General features: G+C 39.4%; 4 protein-coding genes and 1 long non-coding RNA gene across 6 annotated transcripts in view; 4 read left to right on the top strand and 1 right to left on the bottom strand.

Annotated features, from left to right (window-relative positions):
- LOC148726999 (scavenger receptor cysteine-rich domain-containing protein DMBT1-like) overlaps window positions 1–2,422 on the top strand; it is a 44,203-nt gene extending 41,781 nt beyond the window's left edge. Inside the window, exons 11-12 of the mRNA XM_088727254.1 lie at window positions 1,670–1,984; window positions 2,291–2,422. Of these exons, the coding sequence (XP_088583380.1) occupies window positions 1,670–1,953 (284 nt within the window). The 3' untranslated portion in view covers window positions 1,954–1,984; window positions 2,291–2,422. The remainder of the gene's footprint in view (window positions 1–1,669; window positions 1,985–2,290) is intronic.
- LOC111337232 (intercellular adhesion molecule 5) lies at window positions 1,969–8,787 on the top strand. The gene is made up of 6 exons (XM_088726417.1): window positions 1,969–1,984; window positions 2,291–2,545; window positions 2,877–3,131; window positions 6,812–7,066; window positions 7,426–7,680; window positions 8,456–8,787. The coding sequence occupies exons 1-6, from the start codon at window positions 1,969–1,971 to the stop codon at window positions 8,785–8,787; spliced, it is 1,368 nt and encodes a 455-aa protein (XP_088582543.1).
- A 5,007-nt stretch (window positions 8,788–13,794) lies between these two features.
- On the bottom strand, window positions 13,795–15,865 carry LOC148726998 (uncharacterized). Of its 2 annotated transcripts, none has more exons than XR_015989465.1 (3): window positions 15,726–15,865; window positions 14,300–14,414; window positions 13,795–13,928 (listed from the first exon to the last, which is right to left on the bottom strand). It is a non-coding gene; the product is annotated as an uncharacterized LOC148726998 (long non-coding RNA). The 2 variants fall into 2 exon arrangements; XR_015989464.1 differs by having other exon boundaries at window positions 13,804–13,928; window positions 14,278–14,414.
- Window positions 15,866–19,361: 3,496 nt separating this feature from the next.
- LOC111337227 (scavenger receptor cysteine-rich domain-containing protein DMBT1) lies at window positions 19,362–22,579 on the top strand. The gene is made up of 5 exons (XM_088726416.1): window positions 19,362–19,593; window positions 19,958–20,224; window positions 20,518–20,829; window positions 21,740–22,051; window positions 22,428–22,579. Exons 1-5 carry the CDS (start codon window positions 19,362–19,364, stop codon window positions 22,577–22,579), a joined length of 1,275 nt encoding a protein of 424 aa, XP_088582542.1.
- LOC111337242 (scavenger receptor cysteine-rich domain superfamily protein-like) overlaps window positions 21,347–23,444 on the top strand; it is a 20,942-nt gene continuing 18,844 nt past the window's right edge. The window contains exon 1 of the mRNA XM_088727269.1: window positions 21,347–21,435. The gene's annotated coding sequence lies outside the window, so the exon portion shown is untranslated. The remainder of the gene's footprint in view (window positions 21,436–23,444) is intronic.

The following is a 23,444-nucleotide window of genomic DNA, read 5'->3' as shown; positions in this document are numbered from 1 at the left end:
ACTGCCCCTTTCCAACATCTTCATAGGGGTTGACGCCACCAACAGGCTAGATTAAGCGAATCAAGCGCGCTGATTGGCTTGACCCCTTTGTGCTTAATTGTAAGTCACTGGGTTTGCTTTTTCCAAAACGATTCTTATTGCAAGCTTTACCCTTGAACAAAAAAGGATACGTTAAAATTGTTTTGTATTATCTATAGAGCTACCCAGCTTTTAAAGTAATAGTGCACGGTGAAATTATACAGTCTTAAGCCCAGCTTCTTTCTATTTAATTTGTACTTAGCTAATTAATTGTGAACGCTCCCTTTCTGCTTTCGCTAAATGGAAGTGCATCACTTTTTTTCTGTTTTCAGTATGATTTTTTTTTCTATTTTCAATATGAAATTTATTTTTAAGTCTAGAAGGAGATGAACTTCGTTGCCAACTCAAAAAAAGGTTCCAAAACGAAACTAACAAGCCAAATGCGAAGCTAAGGTATTCATATGCAGAGCTCAGTTAAAAAGCTTGAGATTTTTTCGGAAGAGAAAAAATTTTATTGCATCAACCATCACTGGCCTGTACGCGATAAAAAGTCCCAAACATGTTGCACCGAAACAATATCCCTTTTATTCACCAGCAACGAATTCCCAAGAGGCTGTTCTGGAAGACTATGCAGGATTTAAATACTGTTGCAACTGATTTTGAACTAACAGATAAAGATTTCTAAGCACAGAGTCACCAATGTCTTAATACTGACGAGCTTAAGAATCCGATAGAACTTTTTCAGTGATGAGCTTAAAAGCTTATCACCGACTGAAATCGCTGGCATGGTGAGATCCGTGACTATTCTATCGATCCAAGCTGTTTGAATGGTCACGTAGCACTTATAAATTTATCATTGCGAAAGTTAGTAGACAGTATAACTACCTTGCCCATAGAGAAAGTTATTTCAGTGATCTACACTACATCCTAGATGTCAACAGAAAAGGCAGCGAAATCGTGAAAAAAGGGGAAAAATGAAAATGTTACGGAGAGCATTGCAATACGATGGTTAAGGGTTAACAACTGAGGGGCAAGAAACCTGTATAGTTGGTTCGAGGAAGGGATAACCGAAGAATATGTAAAAATAATGAATTTTGAATACATGAAAATCATATGTGTGAACTACGGTTTCATGAAATGAAAGTGATCCTCGCAATAATAAACCCTACTTATATAGTGCCGGAAAGTATGCACCAGTATGTGCTCATTGTTTTCGTTGAGATAATTCTCATTGCTAGTTGATTTCAACTAAGTCAGTCGTTGCGTCAGCTTTTGCTTGCCACGCATTGCTCTTCGTTAAGAGTTTTTACTGCCGGACCAGGTTACACCACAGATTGTAAGTTCATTTCTATTTCATTTAGTTTTTCGTCGTAGTTCTAGTTTTTGTTATATTTGTAGTTAGATATTTGTATTAATTATTTGTTTTTAGTCGAATCACACTCACACGCACGTATCCACGAGTTTTTTTCATCTGAATAGACGTCCATCTAGAAAATGAATCGAGTGTGCGTTCGCTTTGTTGCGTTAGATATGTAGTTATCTATCCACATGCTCCAATATATGATTCGTGATACAAGTTTTTATATCAAGCTTAAATTCTGAGTTTAACGGCTCCACGTTTCTTATTTAACGTTCACATTTACAATTACAGCTATTCGATTGGTGAGTCCCAATAATTCGCCGTCTTCTGGTCGTGTTGAAGTGTTGCACAGGGGTACCTGGGGAACCATTTGTGACGACTCCTGGGACATAAGGGACGCTGAAGTAGTTTGTCGTCAACTTGGATATGATGGGACCCTATCAGCAACTGGTAATGCAAACTTTGGACTAGGAACTCGTCAGATATGGCTTGACGATGTTCATTGTGTAGGACATGAAATTTCGATATCGGACTGTTATCACCCAGGATGGGGAGTCCACAACTGTAGGCATTAGGAAGATGCTAGCGTTATGTGCCGACTCACAGGTATGGCTGTGACTGAATTAAACTTTTCGTGCCACGTGTTCTCACTAGTTTAATCATCAGCACAATTAGCAGTCTAAAGATCTCTTTTACATAACTCTTTTATGTTACTTACATTACTATTCTAGAAAGGAAGGGAAACCACGCTATGCTAAGTATTTTCTCTCGCAATTCCCCACTGCATACAGACATCTTAGTCTGCTTTGAGTCTGTTTCACAAGCCGATGAGTAATGAACATCAGCCATTACTCTACTTCGCTGTTATTTTTTAATGTCTTTTTATAACCTATCGTCTCCTTTTCCCTCTAGCCAAACCCAAGATTCTAAATCTGCTTTGTCCAAGCTCTCTACTTCTTGGAAGTAACGTAACTCTTTATTGTTATGTGACTGGTAATCCTTCTCCGAACATTACTTGGATATGGGAAGACACAGGAGATGTTCTTAGTAGGAGCGAGGAGCTCACTTTTTCAGCTGTCAATCGTAGCCAAGCAGGAAATTATCAATGTCTGGCGTGGAATGGAATTGGTAACAGCTCCATCAGAACATGTAGCCTGGACGTGTTTTGTAAGTAAAAATCTTTTGAGCCAAACCTTTAGTGTTTCGCACAAAGACCGTGTGGTTATTAAAGGATATGCTCGAATAATAATGCTTTTCACGCAAATCATTCCCAATTCAATGATTTATTTCTAAATCTCAATCAATGGTAGGGGGCTGATCAAGAAATGGTCAAAGGGGCGTCCAGAAATCTTTATATTCGTGGCAAATATCTTCTAAATTTACCCAAGCCCGTCTCCGGGCCCCCCGTCCACTCCCTCCTTCACCCGCGGTCACACGTCATACTTTGCTAATAATTTAACGGGAAACGAACCAGTTTAATACAAAATTTTTTTTATAGACGAACCTCTGGTTCTAAACTTAGAGTGTCCACCCTCAATTAATGAAGGACATGATGCGACTCTAACCTGCAAAGCAAGTGGAAATCCTCCCCTGAATATCACCTGGATAAGGAAAGACACGGGAGGTGTTCTTGGTACCAACGAACAGCTGACTCTTACAGTTGTGAATCGCAGCGAAGGTGGCATTTTTCAGTGCTTGGCGTGGAATGGAATTGGAAATAATTCCACCAGGTCGTGCAGTGTGGATGTTTATTGTAAGCCAATATTTTTATCACATAAGATTATGAGTTTATGAATAAGTCCTAGGGATACAGCGAAGGTGGCCTTTTCCAATGTTTGGTGTGGAATAAGATTGGCAACAACTCCATCAGGACATGCAGCCTGGATGTGTATTGTTAGCCATTTATTTTCATTACTTAGGAAGATACGACTGAATCCCCGCTAAGTCGAACTCGGTGGAGACGGTAGACACAAACTCCCCGCCAACTCTAAAAGATGTCATTTTTCCTGGATTTGACGCCACTTTCTCAGTCATTTACCGACTTTACAAACAGCTAACTTGAACTCAGTTAACCCGAATTCCCTGTTAACTAAAAATTGATTTACTCTCTATTGGCTCAAATTTACCCTGATAAAAACGTCGGTCGACAAACGTCAAAGTGTTAGAACATAGCTGATTGACGTGTCAGCAAATAGGCGTTGCCTTTTGATGACAGATTTATTTTGATCACAAGATTCATGATTGACATTAATTCTGTACGGTGATTTAAAAGCATTGCCCTACTATGTTTTAAACCAGTTTTTCAGAAGAATCGAAAAGAGAGAGAGGTCGTTTTCATAGTCTGTTAAAAAATCCGCTTATCTGAATCTGCTAACCTGCAGAGTGAGACTGTTTTTACGACCCGCCCCAGTTGTAACTTTCCAATCACGTCTTCTGAATTTTGCTACGAGAGAAAGACTTGATTTGCGTTTTTCCAATTTCAAATTATAAATGTATTTCTTAAGATCGAATAATCATTGAAGCCTGGATTAACATTATACGGTTTGTGGCGGTCGACTGAGCTGACAAATTCCGATTAAGGAAACATTTCTCAATCTTTGATAGCGATCGATATGGACGTGATGATATTGATGGAAACTTTGTTCAATTAGCTGAAATTTCCAAACTGAATTTCCTTATCAAAAGTCTTCTCAAAGAAACGAACTGTATCCACGAAAATGACTGTTGACTATGCAAGATGGTAAAAATATGATTCCAAATTAATGACTGACAGAAAAAATTGAAATTTCACATCATAACCGATAGCTCGAACTTCCGCTGATTCAAACCGTTTCTCGTTCGTCTTGGGAGCTCAAGTCAGAGGGGTTCTACTGTAGTTAAGAGGTGTACTTTCGACAAGAAAATAAGCTTTAGAGATATTGAGGAATACATAAATGATATCAAGACTTAGCCAAGACTACTGGAGTTGTTTATTGGCCAGTCTTATTTATTAGCAAATCGATGATAATTAAACAAGGAACGCTTCTTTTGTAATGTAATGTAATGTAATGTAATGTAATCTTTATTTGAACACGATCAATTCATCAGCTCATTATAAAATACATATGACATATGCTAAGATATCTAAAATTCAAACTGCATACTATAACACTAAAAGCTGTTTTCCGTGAATGCCATGCGTTAAACTTAAAGAATGTCATTGATCTTACGTTTAAATACCCCCAAGGACTCTGTGTTCCTTACCTCGAATGGTAGACTGTTCCATAACGTGGCGCCATTGTAGCTAAAGCTTTTTCTATAATAATTGGTGAGCGGTATTGGAACATTGAGCTTATTTTCAGAGTCCCTGAGGTCATAAGCAGAGTCACGCCACGTACACTTTGAGTACAGATACTCTGGAGCTAGCCCGTGCAGGCATCTAAACATCATGGTGGCTTCATCGATTTTCTGCTGGCATGCAAGATTTTTCCACCCTAAATACTCGAGTAGCTCAGTTGCATCAGTATCATAGTTAGAATGTCAACACACGGACTGCTCTATTCTGCCATTTCTGCAGTTTGTCTCGTAGCGTTTTCCCACAGCTACCCCAAACAATGTCACAGTAATCAAAGTGAGGTTTTGCTAAAGCTTGGTAAACGAGATGTAAGGTTGATGTTGGGATCAGGTGCCTAATTCGCTTTAGGACCCGATACTAGAGGCGATCTTTTTCGTTAGTTTTTCGGTGTGACTATGCCAATCGAGTTTATCGTCTATTATTACACCAAGCGATTTTGTAGCTGTAACCTGGCTCACTTGAGTATTGTTCATTCTAATTGTTGGTGAAGCTGTGAGAGTATTCAGTCTTTGCCTCGACCCTATATTAGCATGAATTCGGTTTTGGTCATGTTCATTGTGAGTTTGTTCGCTTGTAGCCAGTTGAAGACGTTTGCTAGGTCTTCATTTAAACAAAACTGAACGTTCTCAAGATTGCTTCCCGCAAATGTGAGTGCGTGTCGTCGGCATACATTCTCGGTTTACATTTTGATAAGCAATTTGGAAGGTCGTTGATATATAATAAAAACAATAATGGACCGAGAATAGTCCCTCGAGGGACGCCGCAAGTCAATGAGTGGCTATTGGATAGCGACCCGTTCACAGAGCATTTTTGTGTTCGGTTTTCCAAATATGACTGAAACCATTTGAAAGATTTGCCATGTATACCATAATGGTTTAGTTTCGATAGAAGGATCTGATGATTAACAGTGTCAAAAGCCTTTTTCAAATCCAGAAAAATGACGCCATTGATTTTCTCGTTATCAATATTATATGCCCAAGAATCTGTCGCCTCCAACAAAGCTGTTACTGTTGAATGATTAGCACGAAATCCTGATTAGTTTTGACATAGAATATCGTGGTCTTCCAAATAAGCATGTAACTGTTCATAAACTATCCTTTCAAACACCATCACCACTACTGGAATTACCGATATTGGGCGGTGATTGTTAACATCACCGCGGTCACCCTGTTTATACAGAGGGATAACCCTTTCATATTTCCAATCATCTGGGAACGTCCCTTGGCTTTGCTAATAGATTGATTAAAAATATCACATATCGGCACACAAATAAGATCAGCACGTTCCCTGATAAGCCTAACAGATATTTTGTCAAGGCCCGTTGCCTTTGACTTGTCTAGTTTATTTAAAAGTGAAAATACTTTAGTTGGATTGGTGGGTTGGAGCTTAAACCGTTTATCTGTAGCGGTAAGATATCTTTGATAGCTGCCACTATCACGATTTATCTCACTGGCAAGTTTGGGACCAATATTAGCAAAGTGGTTATTGAATTCGTTTGATAGCTCCAACGGATTAGTTACCGTTAATCCATTCACTTTTAGTGACGCCACTGGCGTTTTCCCAGATTTTCGAGAAGTTAGCTCGTTTATAGCCTGCCAGATCTTTCGGGAATCGCTGGTGTGCTTATTAAAACTATTTTGGTAATAAACTTGTTTAGCTGAGCGTATTTGCTTATTTACTATATTTCTTTGTTTCTTAAATAATGCCCAATCGTTAGGATCATTTGTCTTGCTAGCTTTCATTTTTAATATGTCTCTATTATGCATAAGGTCTTTCAATTCAGAGGTAATCCCTGGAGAACTCAGTGAACGAACGCGCATCGTTTTCAGTGGGGCATGCTTGTCAGCGATAGCCAGAAATGTACATTTCCATAGCTGCCACATTACGTTTGGGTTGGAAGACTCGTATACATTATCCCAACATTGAGATAGAATATCATAACGAAACTTCGGAAATATCTATATGTAAGAGAATTATGTCCGTTAGACATTCCATTCAGGGCAAGTTTTCTATATACATATACCATGCTATGATCACTTATCCCGATATGACAATTGTTTTGATTGATTTTTCAACTGATCTTCTCCTTTTGTCTCCAGTCGGACCCCAGGTTATTAACATGCATTGTCCGAGCTCACCAGTTCTTGGAAGTCGCGAAATTTTTTTTTGTAATGTGACTGGTAATCCTTTTCCGAACGTTACTTGGATATGGGAAGACACAGGAGATGTTCTTAGTAGGAGCGAGGAGCTCACTTTTTCAGCTGTCAATCGTAGCCAAGCAGGCAATTATCAATGTCTGGCGTGGAATGGAATTGGTAACAGCTCCACCAGAACGTGCAGCCTGGACGTGTTTTGTACGTAAGAAACCCCTCAAGCTAAACTTTTAATGTTTCGCTACACTGCACAAAGACTGTGTGGTCATCAGTGGAACTGCTCTAAAATAATGCTTTTCTAATTCGAAAACCACGATATCGCCGATGGAATAATTTGTTTCAAAATCGTAATCAATTACAACGGCGAATTCAGGAATTGCTGAAAAGAAGAGTCCAAATAATTTTTTTTCGAGGCACATCACTTCTCAACCAACCTTTCCGGATCTGACAAGGAATTGAACCGTTAAAGACCTTTCCTTTTATCTCAGAAATAAGTCATCTGAAGGATTTTGAATGAAAGACAAATCAATCAACCGTAACAGTATTGCTTTTTCTTATAGACGAACCTCTGGTTCTAAACTTACAGTGTCCAACATCAGTCGTTGAGGGATATGACGCGACTCTTCTCTGCAATGCAACTGGAAATCCTCCCCCAAATATTACCTGGATACGGAAAGCCACAGAAGCTGTTCTTGGTACCAACGAACAACTGACTCTAACGGCTGTCAACCGTAGCAAAGCAGGCACTTTTCAATGCTTGGCGTGGAATGGAATTGGCAACACCTCCACCAGGGCATGCAGTCTGGATGTGTATTGTAAGCTATTGTTGTCATTACTTACGAAAATAGTTGAAAATAGTTTCCTTTGGAGGAAAATAAATCCTAGGGATATTTAGGAATCCATTTTATTTTCTCAAGCACACAAGAAATGACACAGATTTAGCGACCAAGATTAGAGATATATTTTACTCGCACGCCCTATCGATGAAGCTGAAAATTCTAAAGCATGGCCCGTACCTGAATGAGTGAATTTAATAAATTCTCGAAGCCGTAAACTTTTCTCTTTTTCTCGAATTTATTTTAACCATGATTTAAAGAAATTAAGCCAATCAATGGCTCAAGGGGATTTTTAACTGACCTCGGAATGTTGAAAGCTTCCTTTCAGGTCTGCAAGTTAAGTATGAATGATATAAGAAATGAATACATGAAGTTAGGTCCGTTTGGGAAGGTCCCATGCGTGGATGGGTAGAGGACTGCGAATGACGCGTATGCCATCTTTTTAATGACATGTTTTTTTTACGTTGATTAACCAACCACTTTCGATGCTGAAGGCAACATCACATTCCCTAGATGTCAAATATGTTTAAACTTGTTTTTAACGTGATATTTCAGGGTTGGGCTGATTTTCTTGACTCATTATAACGCTTGATCACGATACACGTACAAACTAGGGAAGGAATAATTTGCTATTTGACAGACATAAGAAAGGTTCAAAGTTAACTCAAACGGTTTCATTTTTATTTTGCAGAAAAATTCCTTTGAAAAACTCTGACAAACAATCGATTGGAAAACTATTTTCTTTTTCTTATAGACGAATCTCTGGTTCTCAACTTAGAATGTCCGACATCAATCATTGAGGGATATGGCGTGACTCTTCACTGCAATGCTACTGGAAATCCTCCCCCAAGTATTACCTGGATAAGGAAAGACACGGGAGGTGTTCTTGGTACCAAAGAACAGCTGACTTTTACGGCTGTGAATCGCAGCGAAGGTGGCATTTTTCAGTGCTCAGCGTGGAATGGAATTGGCAACAACTCCACCAGGACATGCAGTCTGAATGTTTATTGTAAGCCATTATTTTCATTAAATGATAAAATAGTTTATAAATCAGCTATAGGGATACTGAGGAATTCACTTTATTGACTCACGCACATAATGAATTATATACCGATTTAACTGAGATTAGTGGAACTGTTTACTCGCACGTGCCATTAATGAAGTAAGACCTCTAAAGCATAGCCTGTACCAGGATAAGTGACAATAAGAATACTGCATGTGATGAATTTCTCTATTTTCTCCAATTTATTTTAATCATAATTTTAACAAGATTTAGCGACCAAGATTAGAGAAAAGTTTTACTCGCACGCCCTATCGATGAAGTTGAGAACTCTAAAGAATGGCCCCTATATACCTGAATGAGTGAATTTTTAAATTCTCCATGCCGTAAAGTTTTCTTTTTTTCTCCAATTTATTTTAACCATACTTAAAAGAAATTAATCCAATGGCTTAAAAGGTTTTTTAACTGACCTTTAAATGTTGAAAGCTTCCTTTTCAGTTTGCAAGTAAAGTTTTAAATGATATAGGAAACGAACACATTAATTTAGATCCATTTGGACAGGTCCCATGCGTAGATGGGTGGTTGACGGTAATAACTCTGTTATAATCAAGGTGTAATACATGTCAACATGAAAAAAATTGTAATTTGTAAAACTTCCGAAAATTTCTCAATTTGACAAATGTCTTCAGTTTTTTACAAATTTTATTGCTATGGTCTTGCATAGAAGTTTCTTATCCAATCCAAACCCTGAAAATGGACTGCATGTTACGACTGGCAAAGCGCAATGAAACGGCAAATAAGATACTATATTTTGGTGAGGAAGATTCTTTTCTTACCTCATGTATAATAAAAAGGTTCCTTTTCAGTTCATCCACAGGTACTTGACATACATTGTCCAACCACGATAGTTGAGGGAAGTAATGTAACTCTTCACTGTAATGCTGTTGGAAATCCATCTCCAAATATCACTTGGATATTGCAAGATACAGGACATGTTTTCGGTAGAGGCGAAAATCTTACTCTTACAAAAGTTGATCGAAGTCAAACAGGGACTTATCTGTGTCGTGCGTGGAATGGAATCGGCAGCAGTTCCACCAGAACATGCAGCCTAGATGTGTATTGTAAGCAAAACATACTTTTTCCCTTACTTTACGAACTCTCGAGTTAAAACTAGCAATTTTGTCAAGTCTGAAAATACTTTTTGCCCTAAGCAGTTATCTGTTCAGAGCGTTTTGCGGGGCAAACTGGACAGGATTTTCTCAGCGAAAATTTTTTTTTTCGGTCTATTTTCAAGTAAGCAGTGCTCATCGTGTGTTCGCTTATTTATCTTCCAAGAGAATTTCATTTATTACTAGTTAAAACTTTTGGCAAGGTATTTTTATAACTGAAGCTCTCCTATCCCTCTATAAATTTGTGGCGTGTTGACCAAAAATGGTTTACCCTCTTGGCAATGATATACCGTCTAAGGATTACCAATATATAGGAACTAACTAAGGAAAGTAGGTTGGTCAAGTAAGAGGTCGAAGTTTTTCTGTTGCATTGGTGATAAAGAATCGGATTCGAAGGAAAATGACGGCGCATGAATTGCTGAGAATAAGGACACATCGCATTAATTAAATGTCATAAATATAGACTACTTCATGGACAGTCTGTCCGTATGATATTTACGCACGAGTTGGTAGTATCGCAAATCGAACGAGGGAGCGCAACGAACGAGTGACGTTTCTGATATACCTGATACAAACCAACGAGTGAGTAAATGCCATACGGACAGACTTTTCATGGTGTATTATGTTTATTACAAGCGAAAAAAAAACAAAATACCTGTCACTACTTACAACAAAGCATCTTGAGCTTGAGGGTTCATAATTCGTCGAACGGAGGGAATAAACTCCTCAAGATTCATGTTTAATTTCCTTATGCTTTTTGCCGCTGAAATTCTTTGAACAGATTCAAATTTCGCCGCTTTGATTTTTCGTTATTTTCTCTTTTTTTTTTTTTTTTGTTCTGCATGCTTTCTGTTCCACTTAATCCTCCACAGAAGTCCCCCAGTCATCTTTTGTAATTAATTTGACTTAATAAACAGCCCTGATAACGGATTTAGATGATTTTTCGAACGGTTTGAAAAACGAAACGTCGCCAATGAAGGTTGAATGAGAATCGCCTAGATATGCTTCAGACGAGTAAAACATGATACGTGTCTCCTGATTGAACGTACCGTTTTCTTCTACTCGTGAAAAAGCGACGCGCGTCATTTGATTGGCCCTCGGCTTCTTCGACCAGCTTCCGAATTAGAATTTATTTTGCGACTTTTTAGCGTGCAAATCTCAGTATTTATGTAATAAATGTGCAAATGTGTTTACTCGTGATATTTTGGTGTTGGGCCGAGTTTTTTGACTCAGCTTAGTACTCAGTCATGATACTGGTGTAAACTTACCTACTAGTACAAGAATTATATGCCATCTGACTGATACTCAGCGTTTTAAAGTCAAGTCAGTTTGTTTTTTATCAGTTGAAACTCAAATTCAGGCCTCACAGTGTTCGAGCTCAGTCACTGAAGGAAGAAGCGTAAATCTTCAGGGTACTGCTACTGGTAATCCTTCTACGAACGTCACATGGATATGGCAAGATAAAAGAGATGTTCTTAGCAGTAATGAGCAACTCATTCTGTTCGATGCTCAACGCAACCAAGCGGGGTCTTATCAATGCTTTGCATGGAATGGAATTGGCAAAGTTCGATGAGTACATGTGACTTGGATGCATTTTTTAAGTCAATTAACTATGAAGTTTTTAAGTGTATGTGTCGGCCGAGGAACATGCGAGAAGTAAACATAATGATGACAATAGAGTTTTATAACCCTATCGTAAGAGGTTGTTTCTTTCGTGGGAATGATATGACATACCAATGGAATCGTTATTACAATCGTTTCCCCGACAGGCCCTAAAGCGCTACCGCGAAAATAACGAACTCTGTTTATGTTGCAGACTTGCCAACTAGAACAAGCATGACTCCCAACCTAAATGGTACTGTCGTGTTAGCTGGAGGCAGCTTGTTCCTGAACTGCACCTCAGATGCTAACCCTGCAGTTAAAGAGTTTCAGTTGACTTTTGGAAGTACCCTTATCGCCACTAGCAGCTCTGGGATGTTTAGCGTTACTGTGAAGACATTTGGAATATACAAGTGTTTCCCTGTAAATGAAGTCGGCTCAGGGGACAGTGCTACAGTCAAAGTCACTGTTCTCGGTGAGGATATATTGTATAAACTGTCCTTTATGACTGATTTCTTTGGCCTAAGACTCCCATTTAAATTGGGATCAATACGACTTAATTATGTAACAGATTACCAAGGATTGAGCAGAATAACACTTGACTTGAAGTGCAATCTCTTTAAAGTTGTGAATAAAATGGCTCAACTTGAGTTAGCTTGAAAATTACGTCTTGAGCCTTAGCTACTACATCATTCTAATTGCAATGCAGCAAAACGTTCAGTAAAGTGCCTTTCGTACGAGAAAACATCTTCAAAAGGTTGCATACGTGTTTCTTTCTTTCGGTGGAATATCTAAAATTGATTGATAAGAATTATCCTCAAAAGAAACCAAAGAATATCTGGATCAAACAATGAGAGCTTTTGTTTCTCATGTCTATGTTTGTTTTCCCGAAGTTTCGCAATACTATCGTTGATAAATAAAGAAGTGAGGACGGGAGGAATGAATGCTCCCGCCTTTCCGCGCTTTTATTGTGGATATGCGATGGATTGATTGTTTTCACAATGAAAACATTAATTTTACTCACCGCACTCTGGCAGTTAGTGGATTCGTAGATTTGTGCACTTCCGCAACCTTAATTACTCTATTACAAGAAATTGGTTTTGAGTTCCATTTCCCGATTTCTTCCGAAGCTTCGCAGTCCTGCCGTTGATAAATAAAGAAATGACGAGTGGAGGAAGGACTGTTCCCGCCGTTCCGCGCTTCTGTAGTGGATATGCGATGGAATGATTGTTTTAACATTTCTGTGGTCCCATAGTCGATGAAGTTTATGGTGGTACGACTGCGACCGCAGTCCCGCGGTTCTTTAAAACTGTGGTCAATGTAAAAGTTTAAGTTCAGACTCAGACGATTTTGGTTCCGGAAGCATTCTATAAATACGTTTATTGATAAATTCTATGCTTACTGTTTTTTGTTCAATTCCGTTCATATTATGTTCTAGATGCTCCTGGTTTCCCGGTCTTTGTAAACAGGACCGTGGACACAATCACTATCAGTTGGTCACCAATTTATCTTCAATCTGCTACATATACCGTTAACATAAGACCTGGAGAAGAAACAGCGTGGATGAACGCAACGTGTAAACAGACAATTTGGAAGAATCAGTGCACAGTGACCGACACAGTTGCGGAAGTTGCCGGCCTCGAAGAAGACTCTGTGTATCATTTTAGAGTTTATGCTAACTACAGAGGAGTCAGAAGTGACGTCAGTTTATCGTCAGGAGCCTTCAGAACAGCAGGTGATGTGCGATTATGTAGTTTCATGAATTGTTTGCGAGAAAAAGAAGTTGCTTCTTTGTGTGTTGTTTTCAGTTTATTATACACTTTTTTCAGAAATCATGATTTTATTGGAAAGAAGTATAATTAAAACGTAGCATTCAGATTGAATGCTCTGTTTTTCACTTATAGTTCCACTAACTTGTCATTAGTACAGATATGTAAGTATTTGCTAATTAAATGAATGGTTAGTTAGCAATGCTTAAGAGCCTTAATAATTTCACGTATAAAACGCACAGAATAAAGAAATAGCCAAGAAGTGTTTTATTTCTTTATCATTCATCAGTCAAATATATCCTTATTTATTCATCAACAACACAATAAAGATATATCATGACGCTAGTTACCTTCGCCTTTTTGTTTACTTAAGGTATAAGTTTTACCTTATCTGGACATCACAGGCCTGCTTGTTTTATCACTGGCACTTACGATAGCAAGGGCTGGTCACGGCTCAACCAGCTGCATTGAACGTTTTCCCAGTGCGCGTTTGATTGTCGATATTTGGGAAACCGTCAATTGCTATAAACGAGCGGGGAGGTTTCTCTTTCAGTTTCCTCTTTTGTTTTTCAGTCCTGGCTGAACTGGCACTTGAGAAGATACGTGTTCTGTTTCTGACTGTATTTCAGTGGAGGGTGGAGAAATGGAAATATCTAGCAACGGTAGGTGTGGTTATGTTGAAGTGATGAGCTACAATCATAATAATAAGTAAAGTAAGCAAAGCCTACTCCGGAGCATGTGGCTCATCGGTCCGGCGCTTAACTCCGGTTTCCGTAGCATGAAGCGACTAGGAGTATTTCTACTCCCCCCTGGATGGGATGCTTATCCATCGCAGGGTTATCCCCAGTCCAACTAACTACTAAGTCCTACTACTACTACCACTACTAAGTCCTACTAACTCGCCATCTTCTGGTCTTGTGGAAGTCCTACACAACGGTACATGGGGAACCATTTGTGACCGCTCTTAGAATTTACAGGACGCTAAAGTAGTTTGTCGTTAACTTGGATACGATGGAGCCCTATCGACAACTGGACTTACAGCATTTAGACAAGGAACTGACCAGATATGGCTGAGTGACGCCATATGAAACGAGCCATCGATATCGCAGTGCAGTCACAGAGGACAGAGAGTGCACAACTGAGGGCATAGTGAAGACGTGGGAGTAAAGTGCGGTCCTGCAGATAAAGAGACAACACAACCACTAAACAAATTATTTAGAATAAACTCATCTTTTTCATTTTTTATTTTGTATTCTAACGCATGATGTAAGCATCACTCGATGAGTTTAAATGCAATTACAATAACAAGGTTCATGCTGCCTAGATATTAGTTAGTAGATATTTCACCATCAAAACTGTTCATTTCTCTAACCTCTACCATTAACTAATATCTATTATTAAAAACTGGATCATTGGATAATGCAATTCAAGACTTTTTATTAGCTTAGCCATCATGGTATATCAGCCAATATACCATAATCTACAAATATGGTAGGCGTACGCGCCAGCTTAAAATCAAAAGGGAGCTAAAAAATCCAGTTTCTTCTTACAAAATAATAATTTCTTTGGGGCGTTTTTAATAAAAAAATTATTCCACTCGCGCTTGTTGGATATGAAATAATTATAGCCAACGAGGCGCGTAGCGCCTCGTTGGCTAGCTATCATCTCATATCCAACGCGCGCTCGTGGAATAATTGTTAATTATAACACAGCGCGCGCGCTAGTCCTATCTAATTCCTATTGCGTCAACATGAACAAAATCTTTATGTACACACGGCCGTGCTCAATAAAATGACGTGTGCAGTTTCAAAATAGCTGCAAAATTTCCGTCGTGTGAGTTCCTTAAGTTAAAGTTTCAGTAAGAGATATCAGTAAATGGAAGACCAACCAAACTTTTCTTTGGCTTTCGACCTTCCCGCAAGTAGTCAAGCCAATAAGCACAACGAAAATTAAACGAAACACAACAGGCCCGTTTCCCGATTTATCGGAACAGGAACAGGAGAAAATTTTAGCTGAAAGACATTCAACTAAGAAGACTACAAATGGGTCTGTGGCGACTTTTAAAGGTAAAAGTCTCTTTTGATGACGTTTTTTTGGTGACATTTGTTAACTCTACCGAAAACCATTTAATTACAAAATCAACAAAACAATCGGAGACGCCAACATTTTCGGGCAACTTTCATTTCAAAAAAACATTACAAAAACGTCATTCAGCGCCCGAATTGTTTTCGTATGTTATAAAAGAATTGTTTCATGCTTTTAGCTGTGCGTATATCGAGTTATGGATGCACTTGGGAAGTTTGGAGAGCAATCAAGAAGCTAGAGTTGCTCGAGGCGCAGCCGAGAGCAACTCTTACACTTCTCTCGTGCTCTCCAAACTCCCTGCGTGCATCCATAACTCGATATACGCACGCTAAGCATGAAACAATTCTTAAATGTATATTTTTTTATGCTAACATCAACTACAGTTCGCCTGGTAAGTCCTACCAATTCGTCATCTTCTGGTCGTGTGGAAGTGCTGTACAGTGGTACATGGGGAACCATTTGTGATTACTCTTGGGACTTCCAGGACGCTAATGTCGTTTGTCGCCAGCTTAGGTATGATGGAGCTTTATCAGCGCTTAGATCTGCAGCATTTGGAAAAGGAACTGGTCCGATATGGCTGAAAATTTAGGAAATGAGAAATTGATATTGTAGTGCAGTCACCGAGGCTGGGGAGCTCACTACTGTAGGCATTCACAGGATACTAGAGTAGTGTGCCTCACAGTTAAATTAGGGGTACTGCTACAAAGTAGATATTTTAGAGTAATCAAACTTTCCTTGGGTTTTTTTTTTTCATTTTCGCACCATACGAGGCCAGCAACGCGAACTCAAGCAAGTACAGGTGTAACTGCACCTTTTCAGAAATAAGTACTTCCAGTAAAATAACTTGCCTATTTTCCTTACATTTCATCGCTCTGTGAGATAAAATAAAATTACAGTTACGAGGATTGTGCTGGATAAGTAACTATCTCACAATCAAATCAATATTATGACGAACTGTTGCCATGTACTACCACCTAACTTGTATCTTTTTTCTAATACCGAATGCAGTTCGTTTGGTAAGTCCTACTAACTTTCCATCTTCTGGTCGCGTGGAAATGTTCCACAATCAAACATAGGGAACCATTTGTGACGACTCTTGGGACTTACAGGATGCTAATGTAGTCTGTCGCCAGCTTGGATACCATGAAGCCTTATCAGCACCTAAAGTTGCAGCATTTGCTCAAGGAACTGGTCCAGTATGGTTGGATAACGTTCAGTGTACAGGAAATGAGACATTGATATCGCACTGCAATCATCGAGGATGGACAAACCACTACTGTGCGCATGCTCAGGATGCTGGAGGGGTGTGTCAACCAATAGATAAGGTAGTAATGAACCTGCAGAGTTGATAATTAATAATTAATAAACAAACGTTCCTTTTTTCGCTCCTCGTCTAAGTGAGTTTGAGTAAACCCAGATACCTTTTCTCCAGCAGGAAGTTTTGATCATGTCCAACTATTATTTCCTAGAAATTCATTGCACTATCGCTTAAAATGTGTTAACAATTAAGACGTTTATTTTGGCTTAAAAACTATTTCACCATCGAAAAGACTTACTAGACTAACCTTTACATTGTACTACTGGCAAACATTCTCTTTTCTTTATTCTCGAATTGATAGCAGTTCACTAAGTGAGCCCTCCAAACTTGCCATCCTCTGGTCGTGTAGAGGTGTTCTACAATGGTACATGGGGAACAATTTGTGGTAACTTTTGGGATATCCAGGACGCTAATGTAGTATGTTGCCAGCTTGGGTATGATGGAGCTTTATCAGCGCTTGGATTTGCAGCATTTGGTCAAGGAACTGGTCCGATATGGCTGGATAACGTTCAATGTTTTGGAAATGAGAAATTGAAATCGCAGTGCAGTCACCGGGGATGGGGTGTCTATTACTATGACCATACCGCGGATGCTAGTGTCGTGTGTCAACTCCCAGGCAAGTTGCAAATACTTTTATACAATAGAGATTAAACCCCCCTCATTGTTCATGCTCTCTTTTTGAAATTTTTTTTTCCAATCGAAAGATGCCAGTAACGCATAGTCAAATTAGCATTGATTTTGTTGCGCCTTCCCAAACGGGAATTTCCAGTGATGCTAACTTCCGATTTTCTTTGCATCCCATCACTCCATGCGGCCGAATAAAATAACAATTACAAGGTTTGTGTCGACTAAATAACTAATGGTCATCAAAACAACTGATGTGACGAGGCCTGATCATGTAATACGTATTGGCTTATATCTTTATTTTCAAATTGAAGACAGTTCGTGTAGTAAGTCCTACTAAGTTGCCATCTTCTGGTCGTGTGGAAGTCCTACACAATGGTACATGGGGAGTACTGAATCTATCATTTAGAGTAACCTAGTTTTTTTTTCCTTTTTTATTTTGTATTCTACCGCATGGTGCAAGCAATAGTGTTGTTCATTTCCTATTTACTTTACAGTCTATCACTCAATGTGTTCAATTGCAATAACCAGGTGTAAGTTGGCCAAGTAGATATTTCATGATCAAAACTGTCCATTTCTCTAACCTTTACCATTAACTAATATCTAATGTATATTTCTTTCATTCTAATATCAACAACAGTTCGCCTGGTAAGTCCTACCAATTCGTCATCTTCTGGTCGTGTGGAAGGGCTGTACAGTGGTACATGGGGAGCCATTTGTGATTACTCTTGGGACTTCCAGGACGCTAATGTAGTTTATCGGCAGCTTGGGTATGATAGAGGTTTATCAGCGCCTAGCTCTGCAGCATTTGGAAAAGGAACTGGTCCGATATGGCTAAATGACGTTAGATGTTTAGGAATTGAGAACTTGATATCGCAGTGCAGTCACCGAGGATGGAGAGCTCACTGCTGTGGGCATTAACAAGATGCTGGAGTAGTGTGCCTCACAGGTAAAGTAGTGTTACTGCTGCGGAAGAGATATTTTAGAGTAATCAAACTATCCTTCTCTCCCTCTTTGTTTTGGTTTTTTCCACCAGACGAGGCCAGTAACGCGAACTCAAGCAAGTACAGGTGTAACTGTGCCTTTCCTGAAATGGTTACTTCCAGTAATGTAAACTGCCTGTTTTCTTTACCTCCTGTCGCTCGATGAGATAAAACAAAATCACAGTTACGAGGATTGTGCTGGATAATTAACTATCTCACAATCAAAACAATATTATCACGAACTCTTGCCATATACTACCACCTAACTTGTATCCTTTTCCTAATACCGAATGGTCCTAGATAGAAATGGTCCTAGGTAGAAAATTAACATTTAAAGCGCACATGAAGCAACAGCTGAATAATAGAATGCGCAAAGGCTTCGGCTTTGCGGAGAATACGTAAGTTTATTTCAAAGGACGTGTTAGTTCGTTTATATAAGGCCTATGTTCTCCCTCATCTTGAGTACTGCAGTCCCCTTTTACTGGGAGTAGGTAACGCGGAGACTACTAAAATAGAGACAACTCATTACTTTATATTAAGAACTATATTAGGCTTCCCGAAGTCTGTGTCATACGACTTCCTCCTCAAGTTGGTCGACATTAAGTCTCTGGAGAATCGTAGGCAATTCCAATCGTTAGTTATGTTATATAAGTGCTTGTATGATAAGGGGGCTCCTTATATAAGTGATTTTTTTCATTTTAGAAATGTACCGTATAGTTTACGCGGGCTCAGTACAAGGCTAGATTTACCTCCTTTTAATCTTGAGTTTTTACATCGGTCTTTTTCATTTTTAGCTAGTAAACTTTGGAATGCGCTACCCCCTAGACTAAGAGAATCTCAAGATATTGTTTCATTCAAGCGTTCTCTTAAAGCCCACATGGCTTAGTGGTAGTGATTGTAAATATCGTTATTGTTAATATTGTTAATATTGTAACTTTTTATTGATAGCTCTTGTCCATGATCTTCGATCCTGTTTTTAGTTATTTAATAGATCTACTTATTATTTGTATTCTTACAGAAATTATGTTTTTTTTCTAATTGTACATACACGTACACGTTTTAACGAGAACTTCTGTACTCCTAGGTGTCACGCGTTTAAATAAAGGATTGATGATGATGATGATGATGAATACAGTTCGTTTGGTAAGTCCTACTAATTTGCCATCTTCTGATCGCGTGGAAGTGTTCCACAATCAAACATGGGGAACCATTTGTGACGACTCTTGGGACTTACAGGATGCTAATGTAGTTTGTCGCCAGCTTGGATACCATGAAGCGCTATCAGCACCCCAAGCTGCAGCACTTGGACTAGGAACTGGTCCGATATGGTTGGATAACGTTCAATGTGCAGAAAATGAGACATTGATATCGCAGTGCAGTCATTGAGGGTGGAGAATCCACTGCTGTGGGCATGCTCAGGATGCTGGAGGGGTGTGTCAACCAATAGATAAGGTAGTAATGAGCCTGCAGAGTTGATAATTAATAATTAATAAACAAACGTTCCTTTTTTCGCTCCTCGTCTAAGTGAGTTTGAGTAAACCCAGATACCTTTTCTCCAGCAGGAATTTTTGATGGTGTCCAACTTTTATTTCCTAGAAATTCCATTGCAATGTACTACTAACAAACATATTCTCTTTTATTTATTTTTCAATTGATAACAGTTCGCTGAGTGAGCCCTCTTAACTTGCCATCTTCTGGTCGTGTGGAAGTGTTGTACAATGGTACTTGGGGAACAATTTGTGATTATTCTTGGGGTTTACTGGATGCTAATGCAGCATGTCGTCGCCAGCTTGGGTATGATGGAGCTTTATCAACGCTTGGATTTGCAGCATTTGGACAAGGAACTGGTCCGATATGGCTGGATAACGTTCGATGTTTTGGAAATGAGAAATTGATATCGCAGTGCAGTCACTGGGGATGGGGTTTTCACTACTGTGACCATACCGCGGATGCTGGTGTCGTGTGTAAACTACCAGGCAAGCTGCCAATACTTTCATACAATAGAGAGTAAACACCTATTGTTCGTGTTCTCTTTTTGAAGTTTTTTTCCAATCGGCTGATGCCAGCAACGCAGATTCAAGTTAGCATTGATTTTGTTCCACCTTCTCAAACGGGAATTTTCAATGATGTTAGCTTCCTATTTTCTTAAATCCCATGATTCGATGTCATCAAAAAAATAATAACTAATGGTCATCAAAACAACTGATGTGACGCGCCCTGATCATGTACTACTTATTGACTTATATCTTTATTATCATATTGAATACAGTTCGTGTAGTAAGTCCTACCAACTCACCATCTTCTGGTTGTGTGGAAATCCTACAAAATGGTACATGGGGAACCATTTGTGATCACTCTTGGAACTTACAGGACGCTGATGTAGTTGGTCGTCAACTTGGATACGATACAGCTTTATCAGCAAATGGACCTACAGCATTTGGACAAGGATCTGGCCAGATATGGCTAGGTGACGTTAAATGTGCAGGAAGTGAGTCACCTCTATCGCAGTGCAGTCACAAAGGATTGGAGGTCCACAACTGCGGGCATAGTGAACACGTGGGAGTAAAGTGCGGACCTCGTGGTAAGAAGCCAAGAAACCCACTCAATAAATCATTTAGAATAATCGAGCCTTTTTCTTTTCTCCTTTCTTCTATTTTTATTCTACCGCATGGAGCAAGTAACAGCGTTGTTCACTTCCTATTTTCTTTATGGTCCATTACTTGATGTATTCAAGTACAATTACAATTACGAGGTTTTTTGTCTAAGTAGCTATTTCATCATCAAAACTGTTCATTTTTCTAACCCTAACCATGAACTACTATCTTTTATATATCTTCATTCTAATTTCATAAACAGTTCGCCTGATAATTCCTACCGATTCACCTTCTTTTGGTCGCGTGGAAGTACTGTACGGCGGTACCTGGAGAACCATTTGTGATGACTCTTTAGACTTACACGACGCTAACGTAATTTGTCGCCAGCTTCATCAGCGCCTCTAGAGATCTGCAGAATTTGGACAAAGAAGTGGTCCGATATGGCTGCATAACGTTAGATGTTACGATAACTAGAAATTGATATCGCACTGCAGTCAGCGAGGATGGGGAGCCCACTACTGTAGGCAATCACGGGATGTTGGAGTAGTATGTGAACCTCCAAGTAAGCTGCCGATACTCCGACAGAGTAGAAAGTACTTAACCTTTTCCTCTTACTCTCTTTTTTAATATTTTCTTTGTTTTTTTTAACTGCATAATGCTAGCAAGGTAAATTTAACTAAGGATTAGTTTTGCAACACCTTTTCCTAAACGTGAATTTTCTAGTCATGTTGACTTCCTATTTCCTTTACATTCCCTTTCTCCATGAGGTCAAATACAATAACAATTACGAGCTTTGTGCTGAGTAAGTGACTTTTTGATCATCAAAACAACTGATGGGACGAACAATTACCATTTGCTTCTAGCTGACTTGTATTTCTTTTCTCATACTGAAAACAGTTCGTTTGGTACGTGATATTAAATTGTTATCTTCTGTTCGTGTGGAAGTCTTACAAAATGGTACATGGGAAACTATTTGTGACGACTCTTGGGACTTACAGGACGTTGATGTAGTTTGTCGCCAACTTGGATACGATGGAGCTGTATCGGCAACTGGACCTACAACATTTGGACAAGGAACTGGTCAGATATGGCTGGGTGACGTTAAATGTAAAGGAAACGAGTCTTTGATATCGCAGTGCAGTCACAGAGGATGGAGAGTTCACAACAGTGGGCATAATGAAGACGTAGGAGTAAAGTGTGGGCCCGAAGGTAACGCGCCAACACATGTAGTGAATAGATCATTCAGAGTAACTCCACTTTTTTTCTTCTCTCCTTTTTTATTTCGTGTTCTGCTGCAATCCATATTCAAGTAAATCCAAAGCTATGTCACTATCAAACTTTCCATTTGTCGAACATTCACCATGAACTACCACCTAGTGTATATCTTTATTCTCTTATTAACAACTTGATGATGACCCAAGCTCCATGCACCATAACCGGGTCAGGCTGTTCTTTAGAGGAGACTAAAGCTTACACTGTCTAATTTCTGAGTAGTAGCTTCATTGCCAACTGTACTAATGTTAAGGCGATATGTGTCGCCAACAAGTTGTAAGCGTTCAGCTAAGTCTTTCCTAAGTCTTTCCAGAGTTGAGTAACTTCCAGGATCAAGGACAGCACATGTGTCAACCATGTTCCCTTGACTACGAATTCCAACTGGGAGCACTTGAAGGACGACTTTCGCTGAGATTGAAAACAGACTTGGTTGATGTTGGTCTGGACGATGGGCAACGAATTTGACACAGGTTCTGGGTGACGAGCATTTTCCTTTGGAGAAGCCGACGGTTGGATAAAGCTACTTTCGTTGGTGGTGAAACTAGGACGCGACTCTACGACACCGTTCTTTAAGACAACGCTTTGTACTCGGACAATTCTTGACTTGGTGATTCGTTTTCAAACAATTGAAACAAAGTCCATACTCCCTTGCAATTTTTCGCCTTTCTTTCTGGTGATTAGACTTAAAGGCAGGACAAAAGGCAACAGGGTGTTGTATTTGCAGACGACACACCCCTTTTCATTGGATGGGGCTTTCTCCTGCTCTTTGTTCAATGATTGGGTTTTGGCTTGCTTGGAATCTGACAAGTTGCCGCTGTTGCTTGGAGCATTAGGAAACTTTCCTTTTGTCGTGGCGAGGGAATTTAACTTAAGAATTGGCTTTGCTTTGGGGTACCTTTGTTTCTTGTTCCATTCTTCGCATATGAAATCTTCAAGTGTTTCTACTCGCTTGCGTAACCACCTCTCAAACTCTACCAGGGTGGATCTATCACTGCGTCCATCTATGCATTCATACCATCTTACTCTGAGGTTCATAGGTAAGAATAGCTGACTGACCCATCTTTACACACCATGTCGTACATGCCTTCACTTGGTAATAGTAGTCACGCAATGCTTGCCTATCATTTGAGGGTACATAGGCACTGTTACGCATGTCATTCAGATAAGCTGTGGCCACACTGTTGGAATTCCCAAACTGACGTTTCAATGTCTTAAGGGCAGTTGGGTAACTATGACCGGTAACACCTAGACTTTACAATGCTTTCTTAGCTTCCCCGTCGAGACTTTGGAATAAATAAGCCATTCTATCTAATTCGGTGAGGGTTGTATT

The sequence above is a fragment of the Stylophora pistillata genome, chromosome 7, assembly GCF_964205215.1.
Source record: "Stylophora pistillata chromosome 7, jaStyPist1.2, whole genome shotgun sequence".
NCBI lineage: Eukaryota > Metazoa > Cnidaria > Anthozoa > Scleractinia > Pocilloporidae > Stylophora > Stylophora pistillata.
Note: the sequence above shows the minus strand (reverse complement) of the source record. Positions and strands in the feature narration are given on the sequence as shown.

Bases quoted from the DNA above. Each gene is read 5' to 3' on its own strand.
- LOC111337232 (XM_088726417.1), top strand. The intron at 3,132-6,811 runs GTAAGCCAATAT...TTTTGTCTCCAG, and splicing joins GTGCAGTGTGGATGTTTATT to TCGGACCCCAGGTTATTAAC. The intron at 7,681-8,455 runs GTAAGCTATTGT...TTTTTCTTATAG, and splicing joins ATGCAGTCTGGATGTGTATT to ACGAATCTCTGGTTCTCAAC.
- LOC111337227 (XM_088726416.1), top strand. From the start codon at position 19,362: ATGATGATGATGATGAATACAGTTCGTTTGGTAAGTCCTACTAATTTG. The intron at 20,225-20,517 runs GCAAGCTGCCAA...TATTGAATACAG, and splicing joins TGTCGTGTGTAAACTACCAG to TTCGTGTAGTAAGTCCTACC. The intron at 20,830-21,739 runs GTAAGAAGCCAA...TACTGAAAACAG, and splicing joins AGTAAAGTGCGGACCTCGTG to TTCGTTTGGTACGTGATATT.